This window comes from Ranitomeya variabilis, chromosome 5 (assembly GCF_051348905.1).
Source record: "Ranitomeya variabilis isolate aRanVar5 chromosome 5, aRanVar5.hap1, whole genome shotgun sequence".
In the NCBI taxonomy this organism is placed as follows: Eukaryota; Metazoa; Chordata; class Amphibia; order Anura; family Dendrobatidae; genus Ranitomeya; species Ranitomeya variabilis.
In genome coordinates, this window is record NC_135236.1 from 501,670,921 (window position 1) to 501,687,451 (window position 16,531).

General features: G+C 42.5%; 1 protein-coding gene across 1 annotated transcript in view; it reads right to left on the bottom strand.

Moving 5' to 3' along the window:
- Positions 1-12,225, bottom strand: part of SNCB (synuclein beta) — a 109,028-nt gene extending 96,803 nt beyond the window's left edge. Inside the window, exons 1-3 of the mRNA XM_077265706.1 lie at positions 11,766-12,225; positions 11,614-11,666; positions 10,417-10,553 (exon numbers count right to left, since the gene is read on the bottom strand). Of these exons, the coding sequence (XP_077121821.1) occupies positions 10,417-10,537 (121 nt within the window). The 5' untranslated portion in view covers positions 10,538-10,553; positions 11,614-11,666; positions 11,766-12,225. The remainder of the gene's footprint in view (positions 1-10,416; positions 10,554-11,613; positions 11,667-11,765) is intronic.
- Positions 12,226-16,531: the final 4,306 nt, after the last annotated feature.

Consider the following 16,531-nt stretch of genomic DNA (forward strand, 5'->3'; position numbering starts at 1 on the left):
TCCCCAGCTCAGAGCGGTCATAAACTGCTCTTGCCGGCGATTCTGCTGCTTCATGTCTTCCGGGCTGCTCTGTCGACGGGGTGTGACTACCAATGTCATGGTGATTGACAGGCAGCTCCCCGCAGTTATGCAGCAGGGAGCCGGTGGTTAATAACCATGACATCAGTAGCCACGCCCTGTCAACAGGGCAGAGGAGAAGAGCAGCTGCTTCTCTGTACATGACTGCTCTTAGCTGGCAGAGATTGGCGCCAAGCACGACAGACAGGTATTTAGCAATTACCTGCCTGTAAGTCCTTAGGACGATAAGAAAAAATTAAAATAGCCCCAGATAACCCCTTTAATGCAGGGACTTCTTGAGCAAGATGGGCGTAATTCAGTAAGAAGGGCACACCACTTAAAGATGACCTTTCACAAAATTCGTCATGTTGAACTGGACACACAATGTAATTGGCACTGCTGAGCAGAATACAACTTATTTCGCCCTTCCACTGCAGATATCTTAATATTCAAAGTATTCAGCACCAAAACAGTTAATTTATTTTTAAGTACAAGTGGGCATTACCAGAGAGATTTACCTGAATTTGTGTACTTCATTCTTTTTCTCACATCACAATAGCTTAGAAGAGGCTACCTTTAAGACATCGCTAACAGTCAGTGTGTGGGGGGAGGGGAAATGCTGCAGACGTTTAGTTTCATTAAAAATAATTATAGAAACTTTCCACTACAGTTCATAGAAACGTTATTGGCAAAACCAATCACACAAATTAGCATTGTCAAAGGAAATGTACAACTACCAACTCTGGCGTACTGCCCCTTCGGCCACAATGACTGCTGGAGATAAAACATGAGATGAAAGCTGTTAGTCACACTCAGGTCTGCTATGCTCCAGCACATGTAATCACTCTGCAGTGAGGAAACCAGACTTTACGACTCACATTGAGCCTGTTCTAATCTACAGGGGAGGCATATTTCTTCCCATTATATGTGGATGCCTCCTTATGATTGTCAGAATTGGCAGCACTATGAGAGGAGAGCTTCTAGAAGCGCTTGTAATGAGACTCAACTCATCAGCAATGCTCTTTCCCCATGATGTCTGCTGTAGATGAGAGCAGAAAACTGATAGTTATCACACTCAGGTCTGCTGTGATCCAGCACGTCATCACTCTGCAGTGTGGAGTGCAGACTATCCATACATGTCTCACAGTGAACCTGTTCTAAGCTATTGTGGGGGCATGTTCTTTTTTCCCCAGTGTGTTTCTGCCAGCTTATGATTGGTCAGTGTCAGAAAGAGCAATAAGCACTAACTCCCCCCCAAGTGAAATCTTTCTGGTAATGCCCACATGGACTTGCTAATATCTCTGCAAAGAAGAGGCAAAATGAAAGACAAAAAACAGAAATTAAATGTTTTTATTCTGCTCTGCAGTATTACATAGTGTGAATAGTTCCAACATGAAAAATTTGGTGAAAGGTCCCCTTTATTGACGTAAACACATAGGACAACTGGTGTGCTACTCCACAAGAAATTATACTCCAGTGAGGGGCTGGCGTAAATTTATGGCATAACTGACACCACAAAATGTTGATGAATTTGCTTCACCACGCCCTATCCCTCCCTTTTGAAACGAATTTTAAATTTTGTACTACGAAACGTACATCACATAATGTCACATATCACATCACTGTGTTGTGTAATTTCACATGTAATAGATGCCTAAACAAACATGGCCAGGCATAAGCTCAAAATTAAGTCAGTCTGTCAGGGCTTTGTTGTCAGGTGTCCTGGGACCAAGGGCTCCTTCCCTGTCCCTAACAGTAAGGGTACCCTAGCTCGCCCTGTTCCCCGGATTATTTGTGATGGTAAAGATGCCGAGGCCACGTACCTTGCCTTAGCCCCTAAATCCGCCCTCAGTCTGTACTCTTCCCCCACTCAGGGGAGAGGGGAGTAGTAGTGTACCGTAGTACACCAACCAGACTAAAAAGGTAATACGAACATGGGTAAAGAAACATACCAATCATACAAATATGCTGACACAAATAACAGAAAAATGTACCGGGGAGTGGAGGATGGGGGTTAAACTAAAGCAGGAGAAGTAAAGGAATTATCACACACTCAAAATTGAGCAAGTCACAGATAAATCCACCAAACGCCTTCTCTAATAATAACCAACAACAACCTCGAGCCATGCATCATAAGCTAACTCTGACAATGAGTGCTAGCCAGGGCCCAGTTTATATAGAAAATGGGTGAGGCAAACAGTGCACAGCTGGGAGCATTAACACTCCATGAGATCTCTTTTTTGGGGGGTAGGTGGTCAGCTCAGTTCCAGTACAGCAGAAATGTGATCTTTGGCTATAGCCTGTGTACAATATCTGCTGGGTGTCTGCGGTAGTCTGAGACTCTCCTCGTTGGTTTAAACTGCTGCTGCATTTCTGCAAGTGTAAGTCATTATAAAATACAGGTCACTAATCACCCAGTCAGAAAAACATCTATGTGATATTACATTAGACCATATATAGAATGAGTGTTAGTATATTCACACTCATGTCCCTGGAGTATAATCTCATGATACAACGATGTAGAGAGAAAGGTGTTAAGTATAGCTTCCGCCTGCAGACAACCACGTACAGTAGGTGTTTTAAAATGGGTTATGGCAATCTTTATATACTCAGCAGCTGCTTTTCATCCTAACAAAATACATTTGAGTAATTCTACAAGACAAGATTAAGCTGTGCTGTAGTACAATAAATTCTTAATGCGTGTAAGCCACAACATAAAACTATGTTATAATAACACGGCCCTTGGGTTTATTTTTACTAATGGTAAAATGTCTGTGCTTTATCATCCCCCATACTATACTGTAAGTGTGTCTATTATATTATGGCTTTTACCATAATGGGTGGAGAGTGGTTGTCCAACTTTGGGTACAATATCATGTTTTACTTAAATGTACGTATTTGGGGCTAAAAATCATTTTTGCAAATGGGTTTCATGAAAAATGTTGACCTTGTTTTCCTATATATTCATCTTTGGTATGATCTGTGGTCATGAATCAGCTGAGAAGAGTTCAGAAAAAGACAAATAAAGGGTTACAAACTACCCATGAGATTATGATAGAGAGCTTACAGACAGATTCTTAGTTAACCCATTCTGCAGCCAGAAAAAGACATGATGCCGTAGAATTCAAATGGAGCAAACATTTTAATGGAACTCTATTGCAATGATTTTTTTTTAGCTTCTATTGAATGCACTTAGGTAAAAAATAAAAAATGTTCCCTCCCCAAAAGTGGATGACCCTTTTAGAGAAATGTATCATGCTCTATTACCTTCCTCACATCTATCAGCTACCACCACCACAAGTCTATATTGACCTAATTTCTATGTATCTATCTAGAAAGAACAAGTCCAAGTTTGATATGGGTGCACGTCTCAGGTATCAAACCACTGGTCACAAGATATATTCCCAGAAATAGGCATTTTCAAAAGAAAACGATTGGATATTATTAGTCTATAAGTATGGCAACATTTTGGCTCTGAAAACTGAGAAATGCCTGCCTGTTTTTCATTTATTCACTTATTTTTCATCTGTGCCTTTTTTAAAGTCTATGTTACATGCGATCGTCCGTTTTAAATTCATATTCATGATTGTGGGTGGGATTTAGGTTTTCAAAATGTTTCCAAATTTTTGTACAAATGTTCTACTGTAGTCCCTGAAGTGATTTTACGTACGCCTGTCATTTTTTAGCAAACTTTCGGACATTTTTATGGAACATGCATCTTTTTGGTTTAGAAAGTTTCAAAGCCGGTTAAAGAACAAAATAAAAAGGATTTTTGATTTTGCACAAAATTCACGAACCGTACCACAATAATTTAGTGCAAAATACATCAACGAACATCACAAGATGAAAAAAATAGAAAAGTGATGTTAAGAAGAATTTTTGGATGTTCAGTTCATGTCTTTATTTCTATAGTTGTAACATTTTGCATAATGTTCACCCTCTTTTTTTGTTGTTCTTAGTACCAGAACTCCTCCTAAATTTTTATGTTTGGCCCAGAAAGCTACAAGAGGAGTTCTACCTATCTTTACTCTCCGCTTTCTGTCTTAGACCATGTGGAAGGTGAGTTTTTAACTATGGTGCTGTATGGCAGCCTTTGTTGCTGTGGTGATGTGCCTGTGGGATGGTGTGACTTGGGGTCATGGGAGCTTTGCCTTACAGCATGAGTGCTGCATGGCGTGTGGGTCACTCCCTCTGCTGTTGTGGTATCACTTCAGCCCTGTCACGCTATGACGGTCTTTGGTAAGGAAGGTGGGCCTCAAACTGTCTCTGGAACTGGGACCCTCACTACCCTGTCCCAGGAGTACTCTTGAAGGTAGAGAGGCCAGTCTCCGACCTTACTATGCTCCTGTTAAACCCTGATCTCTCCCCTCCCACACCTCATGATGCATAGGACATAAATGTAAGACCAAACAGGGATAACAGAAAACCTCTATCATACAAAAGCACTAACCAACAATAGGAAGGAGGATAGGGACAGGGAGCAATGAAATAAACAGGAATAGGGACCAGGAGATAAACACACCCGTACTACAGCAAACCATAGAACCCTACTACAACTCTACTTCAACCACTCCGCTTTAGCACACAGCACAGGAAGACAAATCTTTCGCTGGCAGGGACAAGAAGGTCTGGCCAGTTTATATAGGAAGAGGTAATGAGTAATGACCAGATCAGAAGCTGCTGAAATGGAGCTGCATGTTTCTGACCAGCATAGAAAGTGTTGTTAACCTCTTCAGCACCAGAAGAAACTAAATCCATTTAATATGGGACACAAATCACACAATCTCTAAAGATCTGCAATTCATTACCCAATGTGACCGTCTAAGGCTGCTTTCACACATCAGATTTTTACCGTCAGGCACAATCCGGCGAATTTTGAAAAAAACGGATCCGGAAAAAATTGGCGCTGGATCCGTATTTTTCTCATAGACTTGTATTAGCGCCGGATTGTGATGGATGGCCTCACATTTCATCCGTTTTTTGCCAGATCCATCGAAAATTTGTTTTCTGGCGGCTGGAGAAAACGGACATGCGAACCTTTTTTTTTTATTATTCGAACAAACGCACAGTGATGGATCCGAAACGTGAGGTCAAATGATGGAATCCGGCGACGGATTCTGTTTTTTTTTTTTTTTTTTTTTTTTTTAAATCATCCATTTTCCATTCTGGTGTCTCTCTCTCTCTCTACAGGATTGACTTTTTTCAGAACGACATCAGTAACTTAATTAGAATATAATTTATTGTTATGAACACATGGCAATTGCTATCACTGTGTTCTGCACTTGAAACTATTTTTGTAAGTCAACTCCTTCATAATCACACCTTGGCAGGCAAACAATATGTTTTGATTGTTCAGCGAATTCATTTGCTATGTGGATTTATGTTACATAGGGCTATAAAGGGGAGCACAGTCCCTCCCTATGCATTCGAATCATCAAATTCCACTAGAATTTGGCGCTAACAGGACACTGGGGTTTCTCTTATTCCATTTACCCAATCTGGGAGGCAAAGTGCAGTTCAGGTCATATTCACAATCTAGCTATAACTAGCTAAAAACTATTATATTTATGGTTAGAATTTTTCACTTTTATCAGCTTGAATTCAGTTGATTCACTATGGTTAGGCAGTACGTTGCTTGGACTGGGGGCCCATTGTGCTTGTGTTCTCAGAATCTGTGAGGGTCCTATAGATCAGACCCTCATTAATCATGTTTTGGCATAGCTGAAAGATATTAGCTCACTGTCTTTCTATTATTACTAGATAATCTATTTTGCCAAACTGTAAAACAATGTTTGCCTAAAACCTGGGCACAAAGATCCAATGTTATTGCGGGCATGCAAAATAAATTATGTACAAAGATTTCTATACTGATCTCATTTACATGAGCTGATATGTCCTCCTGAGGGAACAAAACACTTTCACAGATTTACAAAGCAAGAGGAAATAATGATATTATTGTTATTATAACCTTATTACTTCAGGGCAATGATCAGTCTTGAACAAATTTGCTCAATTTTCTGTAGCTGAATACAAAGTGGAGGTGCTATTTTTTGTGACTGCTAAATTCAGTGTAGTGGATGGGGGTTCTTATTTTTTTAATTAGCATTTTGTATAAATTGTAATTGCACTAGTATGTCTAAAGTTATAACTGCGTTAGGGTGCACTTACACTGACCGATAGTGGATGTTAAATGACCACCCGTTTGCTACATAGAAACCGAGCGGCAGCTGATAAATAACTTGTTTGGACAAGCTGACCACACTTCCCATGTGCACAGCACAATCATTCTGTACGAATAGACTGTCATTGTTCTCGGCAGCACATTTCCTGTTTACACAGGAAGATGTGCTGCTGAGAACAATGGTAATTTTTAAACAACATTAAAAACATTTCACCCGACGAACAAGAATTTTCCTTGTTTATTGGATGATCGGCAACCTGAGGCTGATTAGTAGGAACAGAACATTACTGGGTACTCTAATTCCTGATAATCAGCCAGTACAAACATTTTTTTCCAGTAACATTCATATTTTCAATAAGATCTTTCAGCTATAAAATATCATCAGTTGACTTTTGCCAGTTTTTATTCCATCACATTTCTGTTATTTATGGTGGCTAAACAGTAGATTATGCTATGCAGTTCTGGCCTCTGAGAAAATAGAAACTTCCCAAGGGTAAATTTGAGAGAATCATTAGGGATCTTAGTTTCCATTAGTTAAAAAACAATCCAACCAAGATCTATCTATGTTGGACTGAGGAATTTAGGTGTTGTCCTACAAGTGGGTGCAAAGGTTGCAGTTGCTTTAATGCCCTGGAGCTTGAGAAGCCCAAAAGGTCCAAGTACACCATATAAGGAGCTTTGTAATATGAATTAAAGTGGTTGTCCCCTTTCAAATATTTATCGCCCCCAGGCTGCTTTTTGTTAAATAACAAGAGTATGCTTTGTACTCACATTCTCCGGCTCCCCCAACAAGTCTCCACCGCTGTTCCCAGTGTCTTCTTGAATTGTCTATGCCGCTGACTTCACTTTGTGAAATCCAATCAATGAGTTAAGTGGCTCTGCCGGTGTAGACAGAATGCCCCATTCCAAAGTCGCTCCACTCACTGATTGGCTGTCAATGTGATGACCTGACATCAGCTCCACAGCCAATGCCAGACACAGGAAACAGTGGTGGAGATTCACTGATGGACCCAGGGAAAGTTCTTTCTCAACACACTACATTAGGGTATGTGCAGATGATCCGGAAGTGGCAGCATGTTGGACGCAGCGCATGTTCGCTGCATCCAAAGCTCTGCCATCTATTGAACGCAGGTGAATCCGCATGTGTTCTCTGAACCGTGCGGAATCACCGCATCCCATACATTCCGTCTCCACAAGAGAAATTGACACGCTGCATATCCGTCTCCTCGGGTGATCCGCAGGTCAGCTGCATCCAAAACGCTGCTGTTCCGGATTGTTGGCACATAGCCTTAGTGGCTAAACATTATCTGAAAGGGGACAATATCTTTAAGTTGGGGGCCTCATTATTGGTTTTGTATTCACACTCGGGTTTTTAAAGTTAGGCTTGGGCTCTCTTTCTAACAACCGATCTTTCTATATAGAACATGTCATACATTTTTAATAATTTTTTAAATGAGGCTGATAGGGTGCATTATTAATATATTGTATTTAATTCTTTGTAAATTAAGCTATAAAATTATCTCCAGTGATAGAGATTAATTCCAAATTAGTTTGAAAAGGAATTGTCTTTTGCCGGAATGTAGGTAGGTGTCAGAACAATACAGAATATAATAAGGGTATTGTTGACTGTAATGTCCACATTGAGGGAAACACATCAATGCCAAGGTCACCTAACATGTATAGAGGTAACACTCTAACACACAATTTCCCCTAAAATAATCATTGAGCACCACTCACTTCGGAGAGAAAATTTTGCCTGTCTGAATAACGAATGACTCATGAAACAGACCTTGATAGCGGCCATTTAATTTTGTTCAGCATTTGATCCAAGAGGCCCAGAGGGACATAGACTCAGCTATACACAAAGAGCTACCAAGATTAACTCTAATTAACCCATGTTTAGCCAGAAAGAACAGCTGAGGATGTCAAGAAATCATTACATATGCATGTAGAAGTGTCACTCGGGGACATGCACGGATAGAGCTTATTAAGGTAATAAACACCTTCTTGCCGATAACCTCATCAATCATTGCAGGGTTCTTTGCCCTTTTCCTATGGTTTGATATGGAGATTATTTATAGGCTATCCTTGTAATGGGTTAATTCCTGAGATAGCTACTCTCTCAAGTATGCAGCACCTCTCTTGCCATGTAGGTGTAAATGTATACTGTGAAAATTCACTTGTTTATGCGCGTGTTTTTGCATAACCTTATTATATAAGCTGGGGAGTAGGGATGAGCGGACCAGGGGAAGTTCAGGTTGCGGTACCCGAACTTTAGTCCAAACTTGAACCTGAATCCAAACCCCACTGAAAACAGTAAATCCTTTTGACTAATCCTGCACCATGTTTTAAAGGGAATGTGTTATCAGAAAATACCCTGTTGTAAATCAAATTTCTATGTTACACATTTTTCTAACGATTTTGATATTTTTGTTAATTTTTTTATTTTCCTTTTCAATGGCTATATTTTGGGGAAAAAAATCCCGAAGTCTTGCAATTTTCACTAAGGTCACTGAGACTTATAATATAATGACATTTCCTGTTTTGTAGCGATCAATTTTCAGCAGTCACCGATTAATCATCACAATAACTAATGGTCACAGCTTGCCTCCTCTTCCACCCTGCATAGGTCAAAAGACAATGAATCATCTCCAAACTGTTTCCGTCTATGGTCAATATAGTGGCTTTAATGCATATTTCTAACAGCTGTGAAAAAAGGCTCAGACAAAATGGCTGCCCCCATTAAAAATAGAACAGAAAATCTACAATTAAAAGATAAAAAAAAATTAAGATACAATATACGTCAGTACCTGGCCTAATTATTAAAAGAAATATCAGGATTTTCATTGATTTTGAGGTTTCAGCACTGGACAGCTCCTTGTTATTCGATGTCACCATGAGCATCCTAACTATTTTCAAAGTGGAGCACTGCATGGCTTATAAGTCTCCTTAGGGTAAGTTCACACAGGGCATTTTTGCGGCTTTTTTTTGCTAATTTTCAGCTGCTTTTTACAGTACCAGTAAAGCCTATGAGATTTCAGAAATCTCATGCACACACATTGGTTTTTTGTTTGATCAGTATTTTGTGCTTTGAAGCAAAACAGACTACGGGGGCACCACAGGATATACACATGGGATCCAACCTCAGCCTATAATAGAAGTGATACACCAATATTCAAGAAAAACAAGTGTTTGTGATGATCCCCTCTTTATGGCCTATACTTTTTTTTGTGAATATTGGTGTATTTTGTGCTGTGCTGCGTTTTTTAGACAGAGCATGTCACTTCTTTCAGCGTTTTTTTCAGCATTTTTCACCCATTGACTTGAATGGGTGTTGAAAAAACGCAGCAAAAATGCAGAGATCATTATTTTCTGCGTTTCTGCCTGTTGAAAATTCAAGGACATTAGCATGGACAAAGAAAAAAAACCGCACAAAATATGCAAAAAATGCACCTAAAACTGCGTTTTTGACGCAGCTTCTTTCCTGCCAAGATGATCAGGTTTTGCTGCAGAAAAAAAAAGCAGCAAAAACGCCCTGTGTGAACTTACCCTAACACTGGCATGTCAGGCACATTACTCTCCACAAGGAGAAACCTTACCCCTTAGCCCTCAGCCCAGACCCTCTCACCTAGCCAAATCAGTTCTCATGCTTTGCACTGATGAGGGCCAACACCCCGAAACACCGTGTCTGCAAATTGAGATTCTGATTTGGCTTTTATCCTAAGTCACATTTCAAGGCCCTTTAAAGGGTCAATAGTGACTTACAGGATTGGTGCTTCCAACAGGTGGCGCTATAGAGTTCAAGCCCCTGAAGAGGCAATATGCAAATGAGCATCCTAAAAAAAATCCTTTCATATAAACTTTGCAGACTAGTTGCCTTACTGTTGATGATATTTTATTTTTGTTTGTTTTCTTTTTGCTGTAAATAGCTTTTCTTTTAACCAGCTACAATTCACCTAACTATTGAGCAAGAAATTCAGAAGTTTGTTCAATGCAGTCAATTCTAAATTCTGAGCTCACCTTAGACCGTAATGAATATGATGTCTTTTGTTTTGTTTTTTTTTACTACAGACTACATCTGCCAAGGATTACGCAAATGAGTAAAGCCATTAGATAAATCGTTAAAGACAGCAGGCACTTGTGGAGCACCGGTCAGAGATAAGACTTGAGATACTTACCCACATATAAGACACCTTCCTTGGTCTTCTCCGCAGCTTCCGCTACCCCTTGCTTGGTTTTCTCAGCTGCGGCCACCACCCCTTCTTTTGCTTTGGAAAAGCCTTTCATAAGAACATCCATTTTGATCTGTTGCAGTCTGCAGAGAGGAGGGAGAGGAGGCAGCAGCTTAGTAGTGTAAGCACAGGAAGCAGAATGATAGCAGAAGCCCCCGCAGCTCACTCTGACCTGCTTTTCCAATCGGAAGCTACCCCTACTCACATCAGATTAGTATATTCCTCGTTCTTCTGATAGAATAGGTGGGGGGACAATGAGTCAGGAAAATGTATAGTTTACACCACATTCCAGATATGACCCAATATATATTTTTTTATATATATATATTAAGCATCCCAATACATAAGCTAATCTGATACTCCTTTTGACCCCAGCTATGGAAGTAACTGCTTGGATGTATTGGGTGTAAGTATTCCTTTTGCTCTTTGCATGTCGGTGTAATCTGCTCATTTGTATAGAATAAGACACAAACACACCGATATGTGCCCATTCATAATGATGCTGATACCGTGTAGACACGCAAGGTGTGTGCACAAAGCATATTGTAACAATGCATGAACAGGTGTATTCTTCAGCCATTATCCAATCACCACAATTGTGCCATATTGGCCTCATGTCCTTGAAACCTGGGATTTTTTTTCCTCCGCAAAATAAAGGAGGAAGGGTACAAGGGGGAGGTGCAGAAATCCCAGCATTACCCTGTATACATACATCACAGTGTTCGTGAGCAAAATCTGGAAATATACAACAAAATGATAAATGAAAATACTAGGATGGAAAAGATGAACACAACAGTTTGGCCATCTTGTGATTATACGAGAGACAGCAGATGATGACAGACCAGAAATTGCTCTGATGACACCTTAGTTCCACCCTCCCCGAGCATCCGGATATTTCCTCTGTTACCCTGACTTCCACGTAACGGGAGATTATATTGTGTGTTTCCCACACCATCAGGAGACATCAGTAGACATGGAATTGTCTCCCCAGGCATGATGCAGACGAGAACAACCAATGCTTTTTCTCCTGTGCCAGATGCAACAACCCCCCACTCTCTCGTGTCCTAGGGGCCCTGCAAACAGGTTAGGTTGGATAACCATGCAATCAACTACGAGAAGAAAACGAGACATGCAAGTGCTCACCTTCTCAGTCCCAAGCTTTTTCCAGGTCTTGTTGCTTATCTGAAAGAGGCTGCCTGTAAGTGTGAAAAAAAGGCAGGAAAATGTCAGACAGATGGAGCAGCTGTGATGAAGCTGCTTTTAAATGCAGCTCTGCCAGCCCCTCTCCCTCTTACCTGGGGTTCAGAGGGTAAATTGGTTTGAGTCCTCTCTCTATGTAATGATGAAGCAGAGGAGGATTCAGATGTAGAGATCTCAGGGGGTCCCTCAGCAGGCAGTGTCAGTGCTACAGAGCCATGGGATGCTACTCTGTCAGCTCTACCCCCGCCTCTGTCTCCTAGATGAAGCTATGCTTGGAAGTGCTCAATGCTTGTGTGCTGTCTACCCCCTTGTGGTAGGAGATCCTGTGAGCAGCAACCAAGAACAGATATCACAAGCAGGAGCCCACAGTCAATGGCTGCCCCCTCCCTGCTGCTAAAAGACGGGAGAACCTAGCCTTTCATTACCAGCCCCCAACATACTCATAAATTACATATGTAAAATGCAAAGCCCTCCCTCAGCTCTCATCTCTGACCTTTTCTCCTTCATGGAAGGTTGCTCTATAACTTCCCTCTTCCCACCAGACATGATGAGGTCAGACACACATCAGTTACTATCATGAACCCATAGCTAGGTCACAGCAGAGTCATTATTCAATTCTTTCATTCCATGGGCCAATAGGTTTCTGCAGTCTATATTATGATTCCCCCAATAATATGAAATATTACATTAATATGAAATATGCCTCATAGATTGCAAGAGCAGGGGCCCTCACTCCTTGATCTAATTTATGTGTTTTTCTGTAATGTCTCATTGTCAGTACAAGATCCCCCTAAATTGTAACGTGCTGTGGAATATGTTGGCGCTATAGAAATAAAATCATTCTTATTATGCCTTCTGGTCTTAATTGCCTGCTTCAAGTACCAAAACAAGTATAAATGTAGACGTACATATATATATATATTGTGAAAAGAAGCCGTATTTATAACAGTATTCTATTGTGCACACTAATTATGAAATTCTTCCAAATTCAAATGACATTATTTGTAACTTGTTCTTGTCCCCTTGTTCAGTGCTGCCAGATATGTTATCAATATTTCATTATCATTATTATCATTAACAAATTATTAAATAAATACAAGAAACAAACTGAAATAATCTGAAATAATAATACATTAGTACAAATATATAAATCATAACAACATAATATGTTATTGTCATATATAACTATAATAGGCAGAATCATAAAAACACATCATATAGTTTTATATATAATTTTTTTATTTTTTTTTGCTTCTCTGACCTGGACAGGATAAAACACAGAAAGATATTGTCAATGGTAATAAAAAGGTTATAATTATCAGAGAAGGGATGATGCACAGGCTAAAAATATATGTTAAGTACTCTGGCCTGATGCCAGCTTTCAAGCTAAATTTATACAGGTCACTGTTCCCAAATATAACAAATATTGCAGTCATAGAGACTTGAAATAGCTATAGACCAGGGGCGGATTAAGGGTATCCAGGGCCTTGGCCAGTTTAGGGTGCATGGGCCCCCCACCACCCTTTGTACTATGCAACGTCTCATATGATATTTTTGGGATGTCATGTGACAGGTTACATGATGAACACACAGGTGCTCTCGTGTACATCTGTAGATGTCAAATTTTTTCCCTTACGTACAGCGCTAAACAGAGGATACCATGTAATAAGGGATGAGGCTATACATAACAAGAGGGGATGTTATGTAAAAGGGATGGAGCTATGTAACAAGAGGGGATGGTATGAAATAAGGGACGGGGCTATACATAAAAAGAGGGGATGGTATCTTTAAGGGATGGGGCTAAGCATAACAAGAGGGGATGGTATGTAATAAGGGATGGAGCTATGCATAACAAGAGGTGATGGTATCTGTGGTGTAGTGACCCCTGTGGCAGCTAGGGGGCGCTCTGTGCGCTCTGTGAGATGTGCATGGAGGCGTATCTGCTGTGGTAATAGTGGTGAACCTGTAATCGGCAGTGTTGTGAATGGCTGATATGTGTCGCAGAGGGAGTCTGCGTGGTAAGTCTGATGTATTGTGGTTATGCTGGGACCTGTAGTCCCTCAAGAGTTTGTGTAACGTGTATAGTTAAGTTTGGGTGACTTACTAGGCTAGTCATGAGAGATGGGAGGGTCAGACTAGCCACACATACACTCCCACCCAGGGGAGTGGTTAGCAGTATGTAACGTGACCAGGGTGTGGGTCAGTGTTGGTTGTGAGCTCCCTGTGTGTGGAGCTGAGAGGTGTGTCCGGTAGGTCCTGTGTGGTTCCTGTGTGGAACCTGTGTATGGACCTGACCGTGAAGGTCCCGAATGGTGCTGGACTGATCTAGGAATGACTAGGGTCCTGCAAGCACCTGAGTTCGTGGGACTTGGCTTCGGGTGGCCTGGGTATTGGACGTTCCCGGCTGGGGAAGGACGTCCTGAAGAATACCTGGACTAGGCCACCGGCGTGATCCTGGTTACCTGTGGTGACGGGTGGAGGACGGGGTCCAGGACCTGCGGTGACGGGTGGAGGACGGGGTCCAGGACCTGCGGTGACAGGTGGAGGACGGGGTCCAGGACCTGCAGTGACAGGTGGAGGAAGGGGTCCAGGACCTGCAGTGACAAGGTGAGGACCGGGATCTGCGGAGCCAGAGACAGTTACTGTGTGGGGAAGCTGGAGTCCTTCGGTGAGGTCTGGACTGACTACTGTGTGTCGGACAGGCAAGTTGGTGATCCCCGTTAGGCAGCTTACCCGGAAGAGTGTTAACAAAGTGTGGGGAAGCTGGAGTCCTTCGGTGAGGTCTGGACTGACTACTGTGTATTGACCAGGCGAGTTGGTGATCCCCGTTAGGCAGCTTACCCAGAAGACTGTTAAAAGAGTCGGCAGGTGGAGCAAGGGCTCCCGTCAGGTACCAAAGAGACTGTTGGTGCCTGTTGTGTTCTATGTGATACAAGTAATGAACTGTGCTTTACCCGGTTTATGGCACTTTAATAAACCGTATGGACTGTTTTGTTTATAAACCCGTGCCGTGTGCTTGAATATTGCGGCCAAGCGAGTGTCCCCCAACACACTCAGTAAGAGAAACCTTACAATTGGTGGAGAATTTTGGCAACGATCCCGCTAGCACACGTGGAGTTAATTTCTGTGGCAGGGCCACGAAGGTGACAAGCGTCTAGCTGTAACTCGGCGGGGTTACAAAAGTGACAAGCGTCTGCTGTGACTCGGCGGGGTCACGAAGGTGACAAGCAGCAGCGGTAAAGCCGTGCAGAGCCGTGTGGAGAGTAGCCGCGGTTGCAGCGAGAGGTTCCACAGTAGCCGAAGCTGCAGTGGCTTGTGGTTGGCAGCACCTGGACGTACTGTGTGTGTGTGACTGCAGCGGGAGCTGTGGCGGTACCAGCAGGAGCTGGTGAAGTGACATAGAGGGAAAAAAAAATAATAATTTTTTCCCTTGTAGGTTGTGTTGACTCTTAAAGGGCCAGTACAAGCCCAGAGACAAAGGGGTGTACTGTGTGAACTGGGGCCTGAGTGCCGTGGGGAAGTCCACTGGGTGTGTCCCTTTTGGCTGAATGGAGAGTGTGTGCAGGGGTTGTTAGACCCGGGGAGAGAGGCGTCTTTGCTGAGAACCCTTCTAGGGAGTGCTGGGTCACCTGGGGACGCTAAATGTTGTCAGGTAGCCACTCTCTCCATTACCGCAGCTGATGTTTCCACATGCCATAAGGTGGTTGTAGTCCCGAGTTTGCCGTGTCCTATGGTAATAGGACAAGATTTGATAACACTATGGGACTGGTGGAAAAAGGGTGTGGTTGTTATGTGTAAGGGTGGTAGTATTAGTGAGAATGCGCCCCCTAGAGTTGACAGTCCTAAGGTGGGCGTGACTAAAGAAGGTGATAAACGTGCCCAACTTACGGACATGCCACCTGAAGTGTGCCACAGTGTGACTGGTAGTGGTCTGGTGAATAAAATAAGTGGAGCTGACACCCAGACGGAAAGGGACGGTTGGTTCCTGGATGACAGATCGGGTGGTGGTGACTCCCATTCAGACGGTGACGAAGGCGGAAAAGAGCGCAGTAAGACTGACTCTGGTATAAGTAGCAAAACTTCCTCCCGTCGCCGAAGACGTAACAGAGGCAAAGGGGCTGAACCAGTTGCACCTTGTGAAGATTTGATAGGAGATACGGAAGACCTGGAGTGTGTGAAGTACTCTGAAGTCCATGTGAATCAGGACGAGGCTAAGGTTGTCACTACTGAAGCCCTAGAGAGGGTTGAACCTGTTAGTGAGGAGATAGGAAGATCTCTGAAAAGGCAGAGTGTGGGTGAGCACACTGGCCCCACTGAAATAGAGCTGATTAAAGTGACAGTGAAAGAACATCTCGAACGAGAAAGGGTCCTGAGACAAGAGGCTGAGCACAGGGTGAATGAGCTGGAGAAGGAAATCTCGGAGCTCAGAGGTCACCTGTTAACCTGGCAAGGTGTGAACAAAGCCTTAGGGGAAGATGTGAAAGGGCTCAGAGAAGCATTAAGTGGTCTTCTACAAGAGAAGAAGATGCTGGTCGAAGACTCACATCTACTAATGCCCATCCTGACCAGGGGTCTGGAAGAGGGTAAAGCTGGAAAAGAGTGGGCGTTAAGAGCCGAACGAGATAGTCACCCGATCGTGGCGGAGGTCTTGTTGGAAAGGTCGATGGCAAAACAGGGGCCATCCGTTCCTGAAGAAAGTGAGAAACCACTCTTCAAGTGTGTGATAGATGTACCCGAGGAGGCGCAAGATGCATGTACCAGTGAGGGTGTGCATGAAGGCTTTAAAAAGGCAGTAGAAGCGTGTAGTGTGCATTGGGCACTAGAGACGAAACAGTTGGTGATACTGTCGACTAAGGAAGTC